This window comes from Candidozyma pseudohaemuli, assembly GCF_003013735.1.
Source record: "Candidozyma pseudohaemuli strain B12108 chromosome Unknown scaffold00010, whole genome shotgun sequence".
In the NCBI taxonomy this organism is placed as follows: domain Eukaryota; kingdom Fungi; phylum Ascomycota; class Pichiomycetes; order Serinales; family Metschnikowiaceae; genus Candidozyma; species Candidozyma pseudohaemuli.
The window spans coordinates 241,709-255,334 of NW_020194444.1; the positions used below are offsets into that span (position 1 = coordinate 241,709).

A 13,626-nucleotide genomic window follows, 5' to 3' on the forward strand; every position below is an offset into this window, starting at 1 on the left:
CTGGAGGATTCCCTATATCCAAAGGATGATACCGATAAAATCAGGAATCGAATCAAATCTATAGTCGTTAACAGACTCATACTCTACAGCCAACTGGATCAATTCCTTTACAGCTGTCCAAATAGCCTCTTGGATTTAAGCAGATCTGACGATATCTGAAAATCTACCAACCAGCGAATATCCCACATTGTCTTCTTCCACACCCGAAGCCCATTTCTAATTCCACAATTTCTATTTCTTCAAAATCCCTTCCATCAAAAAAAAAAAAACTCTCCAAACGCCCCAAAACCTCTATATCCTCCACCCTTGCCACCGCTCTGACTCACCTCACTTCCATGTCTCAGAATCGCAGCACCTCCACTTGCCACCGTACCATCACCAAAACCAAAAACTATATAAAAAGGCAAAATCCCATCTTTTTCAACTCCCCCAAAACCAAAACCTTTCTTCCTTCCTTTGCTCCCCCACCCTGCCAGACCTGCCCCTCCTCGTAAGACATCACCTGCGACACCCATTTTGCAGCAATTCGAAGAGACCTCCAACGACACCCCACGAAAAAAGCAACCCCAGTGTCGAATCCCCCACGTTTGGAACCACCCATCCCCCAATTATCCCCCATTTCTGCCCCGCCCCCAATTCGCCCCCATTCTTTGCTACCGCACTCAACCTCACCTTATCTGCGATCTCGGTACTCAGTCCCCACACTTCAACAACCACTTCTTCAAAACATGCCTTTGGACACATATGCACATTTGAACGGCCGCCCGAACGGCGCCTCGGGACTTCCGGACACCATGGCCGACCTTAGGCTTCAGCTAATTGGAAATCGAGACCTAAAGATCAAGGTTCTTCAAGAACCACACTTTGTCGCTTGGCTTCTTCAGGAGTTGTACAAGGACTTGGAGGCCGTGCAAAGAGAACAGCTGCTCCCTGACGTGTCCAAAACACGCCATCTCCACGACAAAGTCGTCATTTTGCGTATTCTAGCGTGTTTTGTCGCTGACCTCCAGAATCTGGACGAAAAGGTTGCGGTGGATGCGCTGTGCTTGGCTGAATCGGTGCCATTGATCACGGATTTCTTTGAATGGGTCATCCAGACGTTTCTCCCGGCTTTGGGCGACACCCTGGCCCCAATCGGCCCGGAAACTGCCGATGCCAGAATCGACCTCCAGAAAGTGCTCTGTGATAGTCTCTGGATCATGCTTGTTTTTGCCAGCTCAGGCAGCGTGGCACTCACCGAATCCAGCTACGAAAGCTTGTACAAATTGACCACGGCGTTGCTTATATGTGACGACACCAAATCGCCCAATTCTGCTCTGACACTCCAACGAGCCGTGATTTCGAGCTTGAACCTGCTCCCGTTCTTGCTTAAGGGAGCTTCTAAGCGTCTTTCCGAGACTTTCGGCGGCCCCTTGCTCAGACTCTGTTTGCTCAGGCTCCACAGAGAATTTGCTCAATTGCACAATCACTACGTGGATGGTTTGCCCAGTCAAGGACACTTTCTAGAAAAGGTGTCGCCCAACATCATAGGCGACAAGAGACTTCTACGGGATATTTTCGAGGTGGACTTCATCACCTCGCTAGTTGTTGCAGCTGCCCAATTGCTCAATCACACCAAGGAGAGAAACAGAGCGCTCCCGCTTGACCTGGCCTTCTTCACATCGAAGGAGGTGTTTTTATGCATGGTACTTTTGCTCAAATGCGACGGTTGCCATTTGCTCAACGTTGCAACGCTCAATTTGATCCATTTCTATCTTTCAGCGCTTGAGGATCTGGGCTCGGCTTCTGAAGAGATCATCTTCAAGACCTACGAGAAGCTCTTTCCCCGCATCATTGAGCTTTTGGACGCTGATCTCTCACAAAAGGACTCTGTTCCGCCATTCCTTAGTCTTCCGGTTTCCGTGCTTTCTGGGTTATGCCTCAAGTACCCCCGTATGTCGTTGCACTTGCACAACACCAATGTCGACATAAAGATCATGAAAGACCTCCAGTCTCTCATAAGACGTACGCCGATTTTTGCAACGCTTTTCAAGCTAAAAGTGGCTGCCAAGGAAGGCAAGAAACTTACGGATTTCACAACCCTCACAAAACACCGTTTGGGCTCTGACAACCGTGGCGAGACTGCTCTTCATCTGACCAACTTGGAGCAAATTTCAGATTATCTCCAGCTTTTGAGCGTCTACACAAGCTCCAACGATGACTACCGTCGTAGAGTTACGAAATTCCTGGAACTGAAGGCCACAAAGGCCCTGTCGCCCAACTTCTTGTGTCTCACGATTTTTGAGCTCATAGATGATTACCGCTTTTTGATCCTGCAAATGCTCTTGGGTTACGATGTCTTGGGCAAGATTCTTCAAGACTCTTCCAAGCTGGATCAAACGAAAGTTCTCACTTGGTTTGGTAAGAACCTTGGCATTATCTACACGTTGATTGAGCACCCTATCTTCACCCAAACAATCTACTTGGTGAGATCCCTTTCGAGATCTATCCCCACCTTGCGGACTTTTTTCGTGGACTGCAATTCCATCAAGAGTGTCTTTGATGTTGACGATGATACCGTATTGAACCCCAATGAGGCCAACGCTCACGAGGACATTATCGATATTGTAAAGGTTAGATACAACAAGGAAGCTTCGTTCAAGAGACGCGGCAGTTTTGTTTCTAGTCTTTTAGAGATCCTCGGCCTGCTTGACCACGTCAAGTATGCAATGCAATACTTCGTCAAGGCCAAGCCAGACTTGACGCTTCAATACGCTCCACCAAGAAAGACGCTTTGTGTGAAGAGGGTCATTCTTCTTGCGTCGATTGCTAACTTCATTCTCGACTTCAGCTCTTTCCGGTACGAGATTGTCAACCACGACTCGTTCTTGCTGGATTTGTCCAAGGTTTTCCAGACCGAATCGCTCAGCGACGATGATATCAAGTATACTGAAGAGGAGGAGAAGGAGATCACCTACGAGAATCTCCGCGAGCAACTCACTGTATTACAGGTGGTGAAGAGTTACTTGTACAATGAGAATGAAGAGAACAGCAAGATTTTGTGGGACTTTATCCTGTTGACGTTGATCTTTGAAAAGTCGCTCTACGGTCTCTCTGGTAATGTGGAGGAGGATGCTGAGCTTCATGGATTGCTTGTTCAGCACAAGATACTCGCATTTGAGATCATGAGAAACCTCACGGCCGCATCGTCGTTCTTCAGTGAAGCCCTTAGTGAGTCGTACCTTGAATACGTTAAGGAAGAGAGCCAGGATGGAAATCACTCTTCTCCCGCTACATGGCATGACTACCTTTTGAAGAACCTCCTCAGCTTCAACTTGTTCACCGACGATGGAAAGGTCCATGATGAAGAGGAATTTTTCAATTCCGACGAGTTCTTCTTTGGGTTGATTAAGAATACAGAGTACGTGAGGCTTCTAGTGGGTGTTAACTTTGTGGAAGACCATCGCTACACGAACATGAGAATCTTCAAGAAGCTGGATTTCCCATCGAAGTCCATTCTCGAGATTTGGAAACGCATCTTGAAAGCTAGACTCACCGAGAAGCTAGAGCTCAAGCTTTGCGGACACAATCTCAATGAGAGAGTGAAATTGGCCAATCAGCTCATTGAGGTGAAGCTCTCCATTACATGGATTCTCATCAATTTGACATGGAAGGACGATGCCTTCGGCTACCAAGTTCCAGACAAGGTGAGTTTCTCTCTTATGGATACTGTTGGCCACAGAACGCATAGCGATCCCCACAGTGAAGAGAGGCAATTGTTCAGCTCTTCCAATATCGTGATTGAGGAAAGCGAAGACGACGAGGAAGACGATAATGATGCGACGCAGCCCGAAGAAGACGACACAGAGATGAGTGCAGAAGACAAGGCCAAGTTGTTACATCGCTACGGATTCAGCCATATTTTGCAGCACATTATCTTGGACATGTCGAAGCCCAAGTTCAAAGGCCGTGGAGGTTCACGCATTGAGCGGTTTGACCTCTTGAACGCCAACAACTTGTACGAAAAGTCCAAGACAGCGCTTTCCCAAATTACCGGATTGGTTTCGGGCCATGCATCAGGCAACGAACCTCAAGCAGGCGGACCAGCGCACAGTGAAGAGCGCCATCCCCTCAGGCGTATGAGCAACATCATAAGCAGCCGAGATGGGACGAGAATCCGTAGAGACGTCAATCGAGGCGGGGAAGGATTCGGTTACGATTCCGCCGATGACGTTGCAGAGAGTTCTGGAGAAAACAGGCAAGACGAAGAGGACGATGCGTCAGATACGAACCCGGAGCAGTCTGACATGGACGATGTGGTGGATATAGACGAGTACTGGGTGAGGTGAGACAAGGTTAAATGACGATTTTCATGCACAGGGGAAGCAGGCCAGACAGATACGGAGCGGTGTGTTGCGGCGGGATCTTGGCGACAAAGGCCATATTTTTTTTTTTTTTTTTTCCTCAGGCTACCTGTTTGCAGCCAGTTGTAGGTAGTGCAGAGAGCCGAGGACGAAAAGGGAAGAGAAAAAAGCATAGTTGCGAAAAAAAGCCGACGGCATGAGGCATTTTAAAGCAAACGCTATAGCGGCAGCGTAATCACAGGAGGGGAGATGAAACTGAGTCGGCTTACACAAGAAAAGAAAAGAGGGAGAGAAGCGTGGGAATCACGTGCTGGCCCGAACCAGGGCCCAAACGGCACGATCTGATTGGCCAAACCCCACGCCTTCTTTGTGCTGTTTAAAACCCAACTTCCCACCTCGCTCCCTTGCGGCTTTCACACTATTCCTGTCTCTGCGCCCACCGTTTTGACATCTGGGATACTGCTTACAGGAAGTGAGAAAGAGCGAAAGTGAGAAATCTAAAAGTGATAACTGGGAGCTTTTCCACGACTACCCGCCAGGCCCGCCAGGAAATACATTCCAGCGCTATCATTTTTTACCTTTTTCGGCTCGTGTTCCCGCTGATCCCGCAACCCGCTTAATTTTCTATCCAACCCCCCGCCTTTCCCACATGGACTATCACGAGACCCAACAGGCTGGTCAGCAAAACAACACCCCGGTGGGTCCGAACTCAGAGGCGCTGAACCACGACACGGCCGCCGCCGCAGCCGCCGGAGGAGCCGCCCTGAACCAGAACCAGCCGGCGCAGAAATCCAGCAAGAATAAGCATCGCGATGTCACCACAAAGGGCAAGTACCTGTTGAACGATTTCCAGATTCTTCGGACGTTGGGCACGGGCTCGTTTGGCCGTGTGCACTTGTCACGGTCGGTCCACAACGGCCGGTTCTACGCCATGAAGACATTGAAGAAGGAGAGGGTCATCAACATGAAACAGGTGGAACACACCAACGATGAGAGGAGAATGTTGAAGCTCGCGCAGCATCCGTTCATCATCCGCATGTGGGGCACGTTCCAGGACTGCCACAACTTGTTTATGATTATGGACTACATCGAAGGCGGTGAGCTTTTCTCCTTGTTGCGTAAGTCTCAGCGGTTTCCTACACCCGTGGCTAAGTTTTACGCTGCCGAAGTGTTTCTCGCCATCGAGTACCTCCACAACCTTGATATCATCTACAGAGACTTGAAGCCAGAGAACATTCTCTTGGACAAAAACGGGCACATCAAGCTTACCGATTTCGGCTTTGCCAAAGAGGTCACCGACGTGACATACACCTTGTGCGGTACGCCGGACTACATTGCGCCGGAAGTGGTGGCAACCAAGCCGTATAACAAATCCGTGGACTGGTGGTCCTTTGGCATTCTTATTTTTGAGATGCTCACGGGCTACACGCCGTTCTACGACCCCACGCCCATGAAAACGTACGAGAACATCTTGAACGGTACCATCACGTACCCAGACTACTTACCGCCCGACATCCTCGACTTGCTCCAGAAACTCATTGTGAAGGACTTGACGCAGAGACTAGGTAATCTTCAGAACGGCAGTGACGATGTGAAGAACCACCCGTGGTTCAAGGAGGTCATTTGGGAGCGTCTACTTTCGAGAGACATTGAGACGCCGTACGAGCCGCCCATCACGTCCGGTGTGGGCGACACATCGCAGTTCGACCGTTATCCCGAGGACAAGGAACTCGATTACGGTATCACGGGCGTCGACGATCCGTATGGGGAGCTTTTCGCTGACTTTTAAAGGTTGGTAAATCGAATCCTACTCTCTTGCATTGCATGATGGCGTGGCCGTCATTTCACTTCATTCACGTTAATCTTCAGTTCCCGTTGCATGTGGCTTTTGCCTTTGGTGTTTGTCGCCCCGGGCGAAGGTCCGTATTGTACTCTTACCTAATCATGTTCATACATATCAAGCACAGCTTTCAACGTCGTTGATCCAGGCGCCGCTCAAGAGGTCGTCCACGGTTAATCTTGTAGACGGATCCATGTCGAGCAACTTGTAAATGAAGAGACGCCGTATTTCGTAGTCGGACTCTTCGAAACCTTCTTCGTCACTGTCGTCTTCGTCCGACTCGTTATCGCTGCCTTTGTCAAAAAGCGTCTCTATAGGAATGAAACTGCCTTCTTTCTTGATGTTCCATTCTTGTGTTTTGCTGTTGTAGTCTGCCACCATGGCATTGTTAACGTATTCGCCGAAAACCGAATCTCTGTATTTTTTATGAGAAAGCGGCTTCAAATCGGTCCGTTTCCACAAGTACGTGCTGCCGTATGCTCTGGAATCTTCTTCCTTGGACGCTTTATCGTAGTAAGTCGTCACCACAAAATTGTCAGAAGCTCCACAGAAATAGTGGCGTCTCACATTGTACAAGACCAAGATCAACACACCCAAAGCCCAGCTATCCTTCTTAGCCAAAGACCAGCTTTTGCACAATTTCCCATGTTCTTCCGGCGCCATATACGGTTCGGAGCCAATGGGCCCGTTGGACGCAGGCCAGAACTGCTCCGTCAGATCCCACTTTGTTCTGAAAACGCTGGATTTGCCGAAATCGGAGATTTTGAGGTTCATCCGAGCCATCTTGCCGTTTCGCCCCGGCTGGATCAGCTCCTCGTCGTAGTCGATCAAGATATTCTCCAACTTCAAGTCACAGTGGGCCACGCCGTGCTGGTGCATGTACCAGAGGCCCCTGGCGATCTGCTTGATCATGCAATCGATGTCGTCGATGGAAACGTAGTGCTTGTTGGAGACACATTTCTTGAGGTATGCAAAAAGGGTGCCGCCGTTCAGCGCCACCATCACCTGGTTGACTTTGAGCGAGGCGCCGGTGCTGTCGATTGGTGGGAGTGTGACCATGAGATCGACGGTTCTGACGATGTTCTTGTTGTTTAGGGCTGACGACAAGATGAATTCGGAAATGACCCGGTCAATGAACTTATCCGTGGGCTCTGTTTTGTTATCCTGGTTGCGTTTCTGTAGCTCCTTGACGGCATATACCCGGTCCTCTTCACCAGAATCTATGAGCTTGATAACACCGTAGGCTCCACGACCTACAACGTCTTTGACAGCACCATATCGCTGATGGAGCGTTTTGTGGTCCTTTAGAAGCAAATACTGCTCCGGGAGTTTGCCCTTGATGTCGATCACGGCGTTGAGCTCCTCCTTGAGTCTGTTGATAAGCGCAACCTGGGCCTCATCGATAATGGACGCCTCGAGAAGCTTATCCTTGCGGCTCATGGTCGGCAGCAAACGCGTGATTTTGAAGCTTTCGTCGAGCAACGAAAACGTCCGTTTCAGCTCCTCGTTGGCGGCCTTTTGGAGCCCTTCCTTCAGATCCAGCCCGATTCCACAGTACCCCATCAAAGTCGATAACTGAGACACCGACGGCCTGTCACGCGGGAGGAACGTGTGCATGTGGGGCTCGTAGTCCAGGTCGTCCGACTCGTCGTCCTCTTCGTCCTCGGCGAAGTTGTTGGCGTGTTCTGTGCTGATTTGTCTGGGTAGGCTTGGTTTTGGAGGAACCAAGGAGGAGGCGGGCTTATTTTCGGGATTTGGCGATGCCGAGTGGGATTTTTCCTTTTGCGGCGTGTGGGAGGCGCCCGATGGCGGTTTGGGCAGCCGGGGCCGGTCTTTCCGGGAGAAAAGGCCCATGGTTGGTGGAAAAGGTGGAGTTGATGATGCGAAATTTGGCGATGCGGGACCGTGGGTAGGTGACTTTGGAGGGGGGCGATTTTGGGGAAGCCAAGGTGGATTGGAAAATTGGAGACTTCTGCAAATTCGAAGGATTGCTATTTTCGGGTAGTGGAAAGTTTATAGGAGAAGACGTGGATATACGAGTGTTGTGCAGCATTTTGCACCCAGTGCGGATTGACAGGTTGGGTGAATGAGAGGGTGAGGTAGAATTAACCTTAATTGAGTGATTTTGGATATTTGAGGGTTTTTGGTTGAGTCTTTTTTCCAATTGAGTTTGCCTGGAATCCCGGAATTGAATGCTTCGGGACATTGTGTAATGGTGCTTGACAGGAGGGTGCGTCAAAGAAGGTTTTGGACATGAGGCGAGTTTTGGGTTAGACTTTAGACGAGGCCGTTTTTCGTTCATGCAATCGATGTAATGCGATGCAATTAGTCAGGATTGAGTTTTTAGAAGGGTGGCATGCCGTTGAAGGTGCCGTTGAAGGTTGGAACGGAAGTGGTGTAGAGAGATGGAGAGGTGAAAGTTGGAGATTGGGCCGAGACGGGGCCATTCGACGAAATTTGCTTAGAAATCCAGTGGGGCCTTGAATCTAGTTTTCTAGCTTCTGACCGTTGAATCAAGACAGTTCAGTGTGTGAGATTTAGTGAAGTCTAGTGGCTGGTTGACCATCATCTCTGTCGACCTATGACCGACCAATTGTGCTTTTTTTTTTTCTTTGTTTTGTTTTGCTTTTTTTATTTGGAGGTGAATGCTTTCCATGGAGTCCTAGTGAATTACCATAGACGTCAAGAGCTATTGAAGTAAGGCAATTGGAGGTGGAACATATATACTCAGCAAAGGTATTACACCATATCCTCCTCAAGTTCATCGAACCCACACTAACCAGCCATGCCATCTTTTACATTCTCTAATTAAACATTTATTCTTCAGATCCATGCCATAGAAGAATCACTATTTCTCGAATTGTACGTTTCTTCTTGTGATGACTAATTTGCAGCCACCTGTGATAGGGTGCAGATCTAGGCTCTGACGTCCAACAATTGATGATCCGACCTTGAAAAACGATGAATTGATCACCAGTTTTTTAAATCTTCAACAAAACTGATGGTAGTGCTACTGTAAGCTTTTTAGCTCTTTGTAGTGAATTCAAGCATGATAGTACTCTTCATGAACTGAAGACTGATGATCCTGGTGATCCTGATGATAGCCTTTCCTTTGATACCACAAAAAAGCTCAATTGTGATTTTCTATCGTTTTGATTGTCAAGTAAAATATTCTTATTGTCAACTGAAGTTCGTTCGATATTTCCTGCTTTATTGGACAATGAGTCTCGAAGCGGTCTTCCATTTGGGTGGTCAATGCAATCGAAACCTCCACTATTAATTCACCATTTGGAGGCCGCCTTATTCTCATTTTAGAACAGCCGTCCCAATAATTCAGAACTTGAGCGAATTGAAGAGAAACGAGAAGCAGACTACAACAAAGGTGCCCTTCATCAACTCTGAAAATTTCACCATCTTCAAACATCTCATCCAATGAACCAACAAAGGCCATTGAAAAGCCTACAAAGCTGAATCCCCTTACTTCCTCTTCCTCTTCAACACCCCTTCAACACTCCACCCCCCACCGACGCCTCGTATACCTACAAACTCCTCGTCTAAGTGCCTCCAGCAGGAACAATGAAGGCCTGTTGTTTTCTACAATCCTCCAACAATTTCACCCCTAAGCCACAAACAGCAGACCCTTGACTGCCAAAATTACCCCCACCCTTCCCCATCGCCACAGTCGAGCAGCTTTTATAATCCCTAAACGACGACTCTGCCTCTCACCTCCCTTCACCCTCTACTTCCCTCCACCCCTATCCCATTCTCTATCCACAGACCCCGCTCCTCCTAACCTCAGCATCGCCACAATCCAGCAGATCAACGCGTCAGACCAGAAACCTCCCTGAAGCAATCGCCGGCTGAGGCTAGAAAAGCCTTCGAAAGCCTCCTTCACGTCTGTGTGGCCAGGACCCGTTTGGCGCCAGAACCGAGCGGAAAGCAGGCGACCGCCTCCACGAAACCAGAAGAAGAAGAAGAAGTTAAAAAATCTGTAGAAAAAAACCAGCGAATCCGTCCCCTTATATACTTTTCGTCCCACCCCTGGAAAACCGATCTGCCATGCTCGTCCCCCACGTTCAGGCACTGCGCCGAGAATGTGCACGAATGGCTGCAAAACGAAGCACCCGGTGAAAAACCAGGAAGCAGCGAGAAAGTCGAGATTCCAATACAATAATCGTAATCTCCGTGCCCACTTTCGGGGGTGCTTTTTTTTCCCGGCCCGAAAAACGCCATTTTGGGCTACCCGGTGCTCGTCAATCTCCCTTATTCCTCTTTTAGGGCCGCGACGCGGTCGAAACCATTTTAAATTCTCAACTCACCACCTCCAGCATATTCGTTTAAAAAACCGGTCCACGAGTTCCACGTTTTTTCGATCGACACACGGCGGCATTTGGATAAACCTGCCGACTGAAGAAACACGTTTTTTGCATTTTGGACGCTGTATTTTGGTTTTTCACCCAAAAGCTCCATCCTCCCCCATACGTTTCTTGTTTGATTCTTGTTTGATAGTTTGATCCACCAGGACAGACCGTCGAATCTGGACAATCCAGCGTTGCTGAAAGGACCACATTCACATTTGCTGTTTAGACCTGCTGTTTAGACAACTTTTGTTGCTTCAGTCCATCTCCAACAGACAATACACTGAAACAACACGTCAGTTCTCCAAAACGGACCACGCTATCCACAGCACCTGCCTTGTTTTGATCAGTCTAGACGCTCCAACCCCTTTTTCGCTACGACTCATTGTCTAGCTCCCTTATCACCCATTGATCGCCTGTTCAACACGACCAACGCATTAGACCCCCAACGACACCTCCAATGATGTCGATCTACACCTCAGACCTCAAGAACCATCGGCGTGCCCCTCCTCCCCCAGGAGCCGTCTCCGCCCCACAGAAGAACTGGAACCTCTCGAATCGCCGCCAGGCTGGCTGGGTCCAGCTAAAGGAGGACGGTTTCACGTCGTTCCGCTGGAACAAGCGTTTCATGGTCATCAGCGACAGAACGCTCAATTTCTACAAGCTGGAACCTTCCGCCGACATGAGCCAGCCCAAGGACTTGGACATGCTGTTCCCGCTCAACTTGATTGGCGCCATCAACTTGAAACCGAGCCTGAGCTCCAAGCTGACGCCGCCCGTGATTGAGATTGTGCCCAAGAACAACGCCAAGTCGCTTTTGATCTCCATCAAAAACAACAACGACCACTTAGACTGGCTCGACTCGTTCGCTACCAAGTGCCCGTTGATCACCATCGGCTCCGGCCTGGGCTCTCTGTCCGTCTCGCTGGGCGTTTCTAATCCTACAAACTTCACTCATAATATCCACGTGGGTTTCGACCCAGCCAGTGGTAACTTCACCGGCGTCCCGGAGGCGTGGAAGCAGTTGCTCCTGAACTCGAAGATCACCAACGAGGACTGGAAGAAGGACCCTGTGGCGGTGATTGAGGTTTTGGAGTTTTATTCCGATATTAATGGCTCTAATGGCGGTACACCCGTGTCAACGCCTGAACTCAAGCAGGGCCCTGGCTCCTTGAACTTCCAGGATTGGACCAAACACCCAGCTGCTAAAGCCCAACAGCCCATGGACTTTAAGCCCACCAGAGCTGCTCCAAAACCACCAGCTCCTTACCACACGACACAGAAGCCCCTGTCGCCATTGATGAACCTCATGAATGCCCAGGGCCCTGAGTCGTCCGATTCACTCGCTAAACTGTCAGGTCCAGGTAGCTTAATTCCAGCTAGAAGAGCTCCTCCTGTGCCAGGACAGGCTCCAGGACAGGCTCCAGTGCCGCAAGAACCAAGAAGAAAGGCCCCTGAGCCACCTCAGGCACAACCTCCCCGTCATCAGGCTCCAGATGCTGCCAAGAAGACACAGGGCTTGGGTATCAGCACTCTGGCACCTAAGCAGGCACCTCCAGTGATGCCCCGCAACGTGCATCCTGATGTCAAGGTCCATTCTGATAACATCAAGCATACGTTGGCCAAGACTGACCCTCAGAGAAGACCACAGGACGACCTTCCTGACCTCAAGCCACTTCGCTTGAAGCCCAAGCAGGATCAGCGTCCTAAGCATGAAGAAAAACCTCACGAGGCACTTAAGCAAAAATCAGACACTGTGCCTCCACGGACAGTCGACCCCAAGGTTCACAAGGCCCCAACGCCAGCGAAGACCACCAAGCAGATCAAGAAAGAGCGCGAGCAGCTCAATGACCGCCAGATCCTCGCCAAGTTGAAGACCGTGGTCAACAACAAGGACCCATCTACATTGTTCCGCATCATCAACAAGGCTGGCCAAGGTGCTTCGGGAGAAGTGTACCTTGCCGAGTCGCTTGCGCCTAAGGACAGAGGACAAAAAGTTGCCATCAAACAGATGGACCTCAAGGTGCAGCCTCGTAAGGAACTTATCATCAACGAAATTCTTGTGATGAAGGACTCTCAGCACGCGAACATTGTCAATTTCTTGGATTCTTATTTGCGTGGATCCAGCGACCTTTTGGTGGTTATGGAGTACATGGAAGGCGGTTCCTTGACGGAAGTTATCGAGAACAACGAGTCCAAGCTCAATGAGAACCAAATCGCCACAATTTGTCACGAAACATTGAAGGGTTTGCAATTCTTGCACCGCAAACAGATTATTCACAGAGATATCAAATCCGACAATGTTTTGCTTGATGCTAGAGGCAATGTGAAAATCACAGACTTTGGCTTCTGTGCAAAGTTGACGGATCAAAGGAGCAAAAGAGCAACGATGGTCGGAACGCCGTATTGGATGGCGCCCGAAGTGGTTAAGCAAAGAGAATACGACGGCAAGGTGGATGTGTGGTCTTTGGGTATCATGACCATCGAGATGATTGAAGGTGAGCCACCTTACTTGAACGAAGAGCCATTGAAGGCGCTCTATCTCATTGCCACGAACGGAACGCCCGAGTTGAAGAACCCCAAGGCGGTGAGCGAGGAGATGATGAACTTTTTGTCATGCTGCTTGATCTTGCAGCCCGAAGCGAGAGGTAGCACAGACAGCCTATTGAGAGACCCATTCATTACGCACAAGAGCAGCGATGTTGGAGTTCTAGCGCCTTTGTTGGAGTGGAAGAAGAACCAGGAAAGCGCTGCTGCACAATAAGAGAGGGACTGCACGGTTGTGAGACCCTGGGCGCGTGATCCTTGACACAGCATTATTATTCATGCAGAAGACGCCCGCTGGTGCAGGGGCAGACGCATCTATCTTGCGAGCATCGAGGCCTCGATTTATTACATTATATTATTTTTCGCTGACGCACCGAGTACGATTATCAAAGCACCGCCAAGGAAAAACGTGCCTGGCCCTAATTTGGCTGCAAAATTTAAACCCAGTGAAGGTGGCGCGGCTCATATGGATAGTTAAAAGAAATGACACGGACGGCAGAAGCGTAGGATTCTAAATTCAAAATAAATTCTAGGTAGC

At 49.4% G+C, this 13,626-nt stretch overlaps 4 protein-coding genes across 4 annotated transcripts; 3 read left to right on the plus strand and 1 right to left on the minus strand.

Annotated features, from left to right (window-relative positions):
* Nucleotides 1–728: 728 nt before the first annotated feature.
* On the plus strand, nucleotides 729–4,328 carry C7M61_003749 (uncharacterized protein; the record flags this gene model as incomplete). Its single annotated transcript, XM_024859084.1, has 1 exon — nucleotides 729–4,328. One exon carries the CDS (start codon nucleotides 729–731, stop codon nucleotides 4,326–4,328), a length of 3,600 nt encoding a protein of 1,199 aa, XP_024712758.1.
* Nucleotides 4,329–4,992: 664 nt separating this feature from the next.
* On the plus strand, nucleotides 4,993–6,132 carry TPK1 (cAMP-dependent protein kinase catalytic subunit TPK1; the record flags this gene model as incomplete). The annotated part of the gene is made up of 1 exon (XM_024859085.1): nucleotides 4,993–6,132. The coding sequence occupies one exon, from the start codon at nucleotides 4,993–4,995 to the stop codon at nucleotides 6,130–6,132; it is 1,140 nt and encodes a 379-aa protein (XP_024712759.1).
* A 168-nt stretch (nucleotides 6,133–6,300) lies between these two features.
* Nucleotides 6,301–8,037, minus strand: C7M61_003751 (uncharacterized protein; the record flags this gene model as incomplete). The annotated part of the gene is made up of 1 exon (XM_024859086.1): nucleotides 6,301–8,037. One exon carries the CDS (start codon nucleotides 8,035–8,037, stop codon nucleotides 6,301–6,303), a length of 1,737 nt encoding a protein of 578 aa, XP_024712760.1.
* Nucleotides 8,038–11,004: 2,967 nt separating this feature from the next.
* On the plus strand, nucleotides 11,005–13,305 carry CLA4 (serine/threonine protein kinase; the record flags this gene model as incomplete). The annotated part of the gene is made up of 1 exon (XM_024859087.1): nucleotides 11,005–13,305. One exon carries the CDS (start codon nucleotides 11,005–11,007, stop codon nucleotides 13,303–13,305), a length of 2,301 nt encoding a protein of 766 aa, XP_024712761.1.
* Nucleotides 13,306–13,626: the final 321 nt, after the last annotated feature.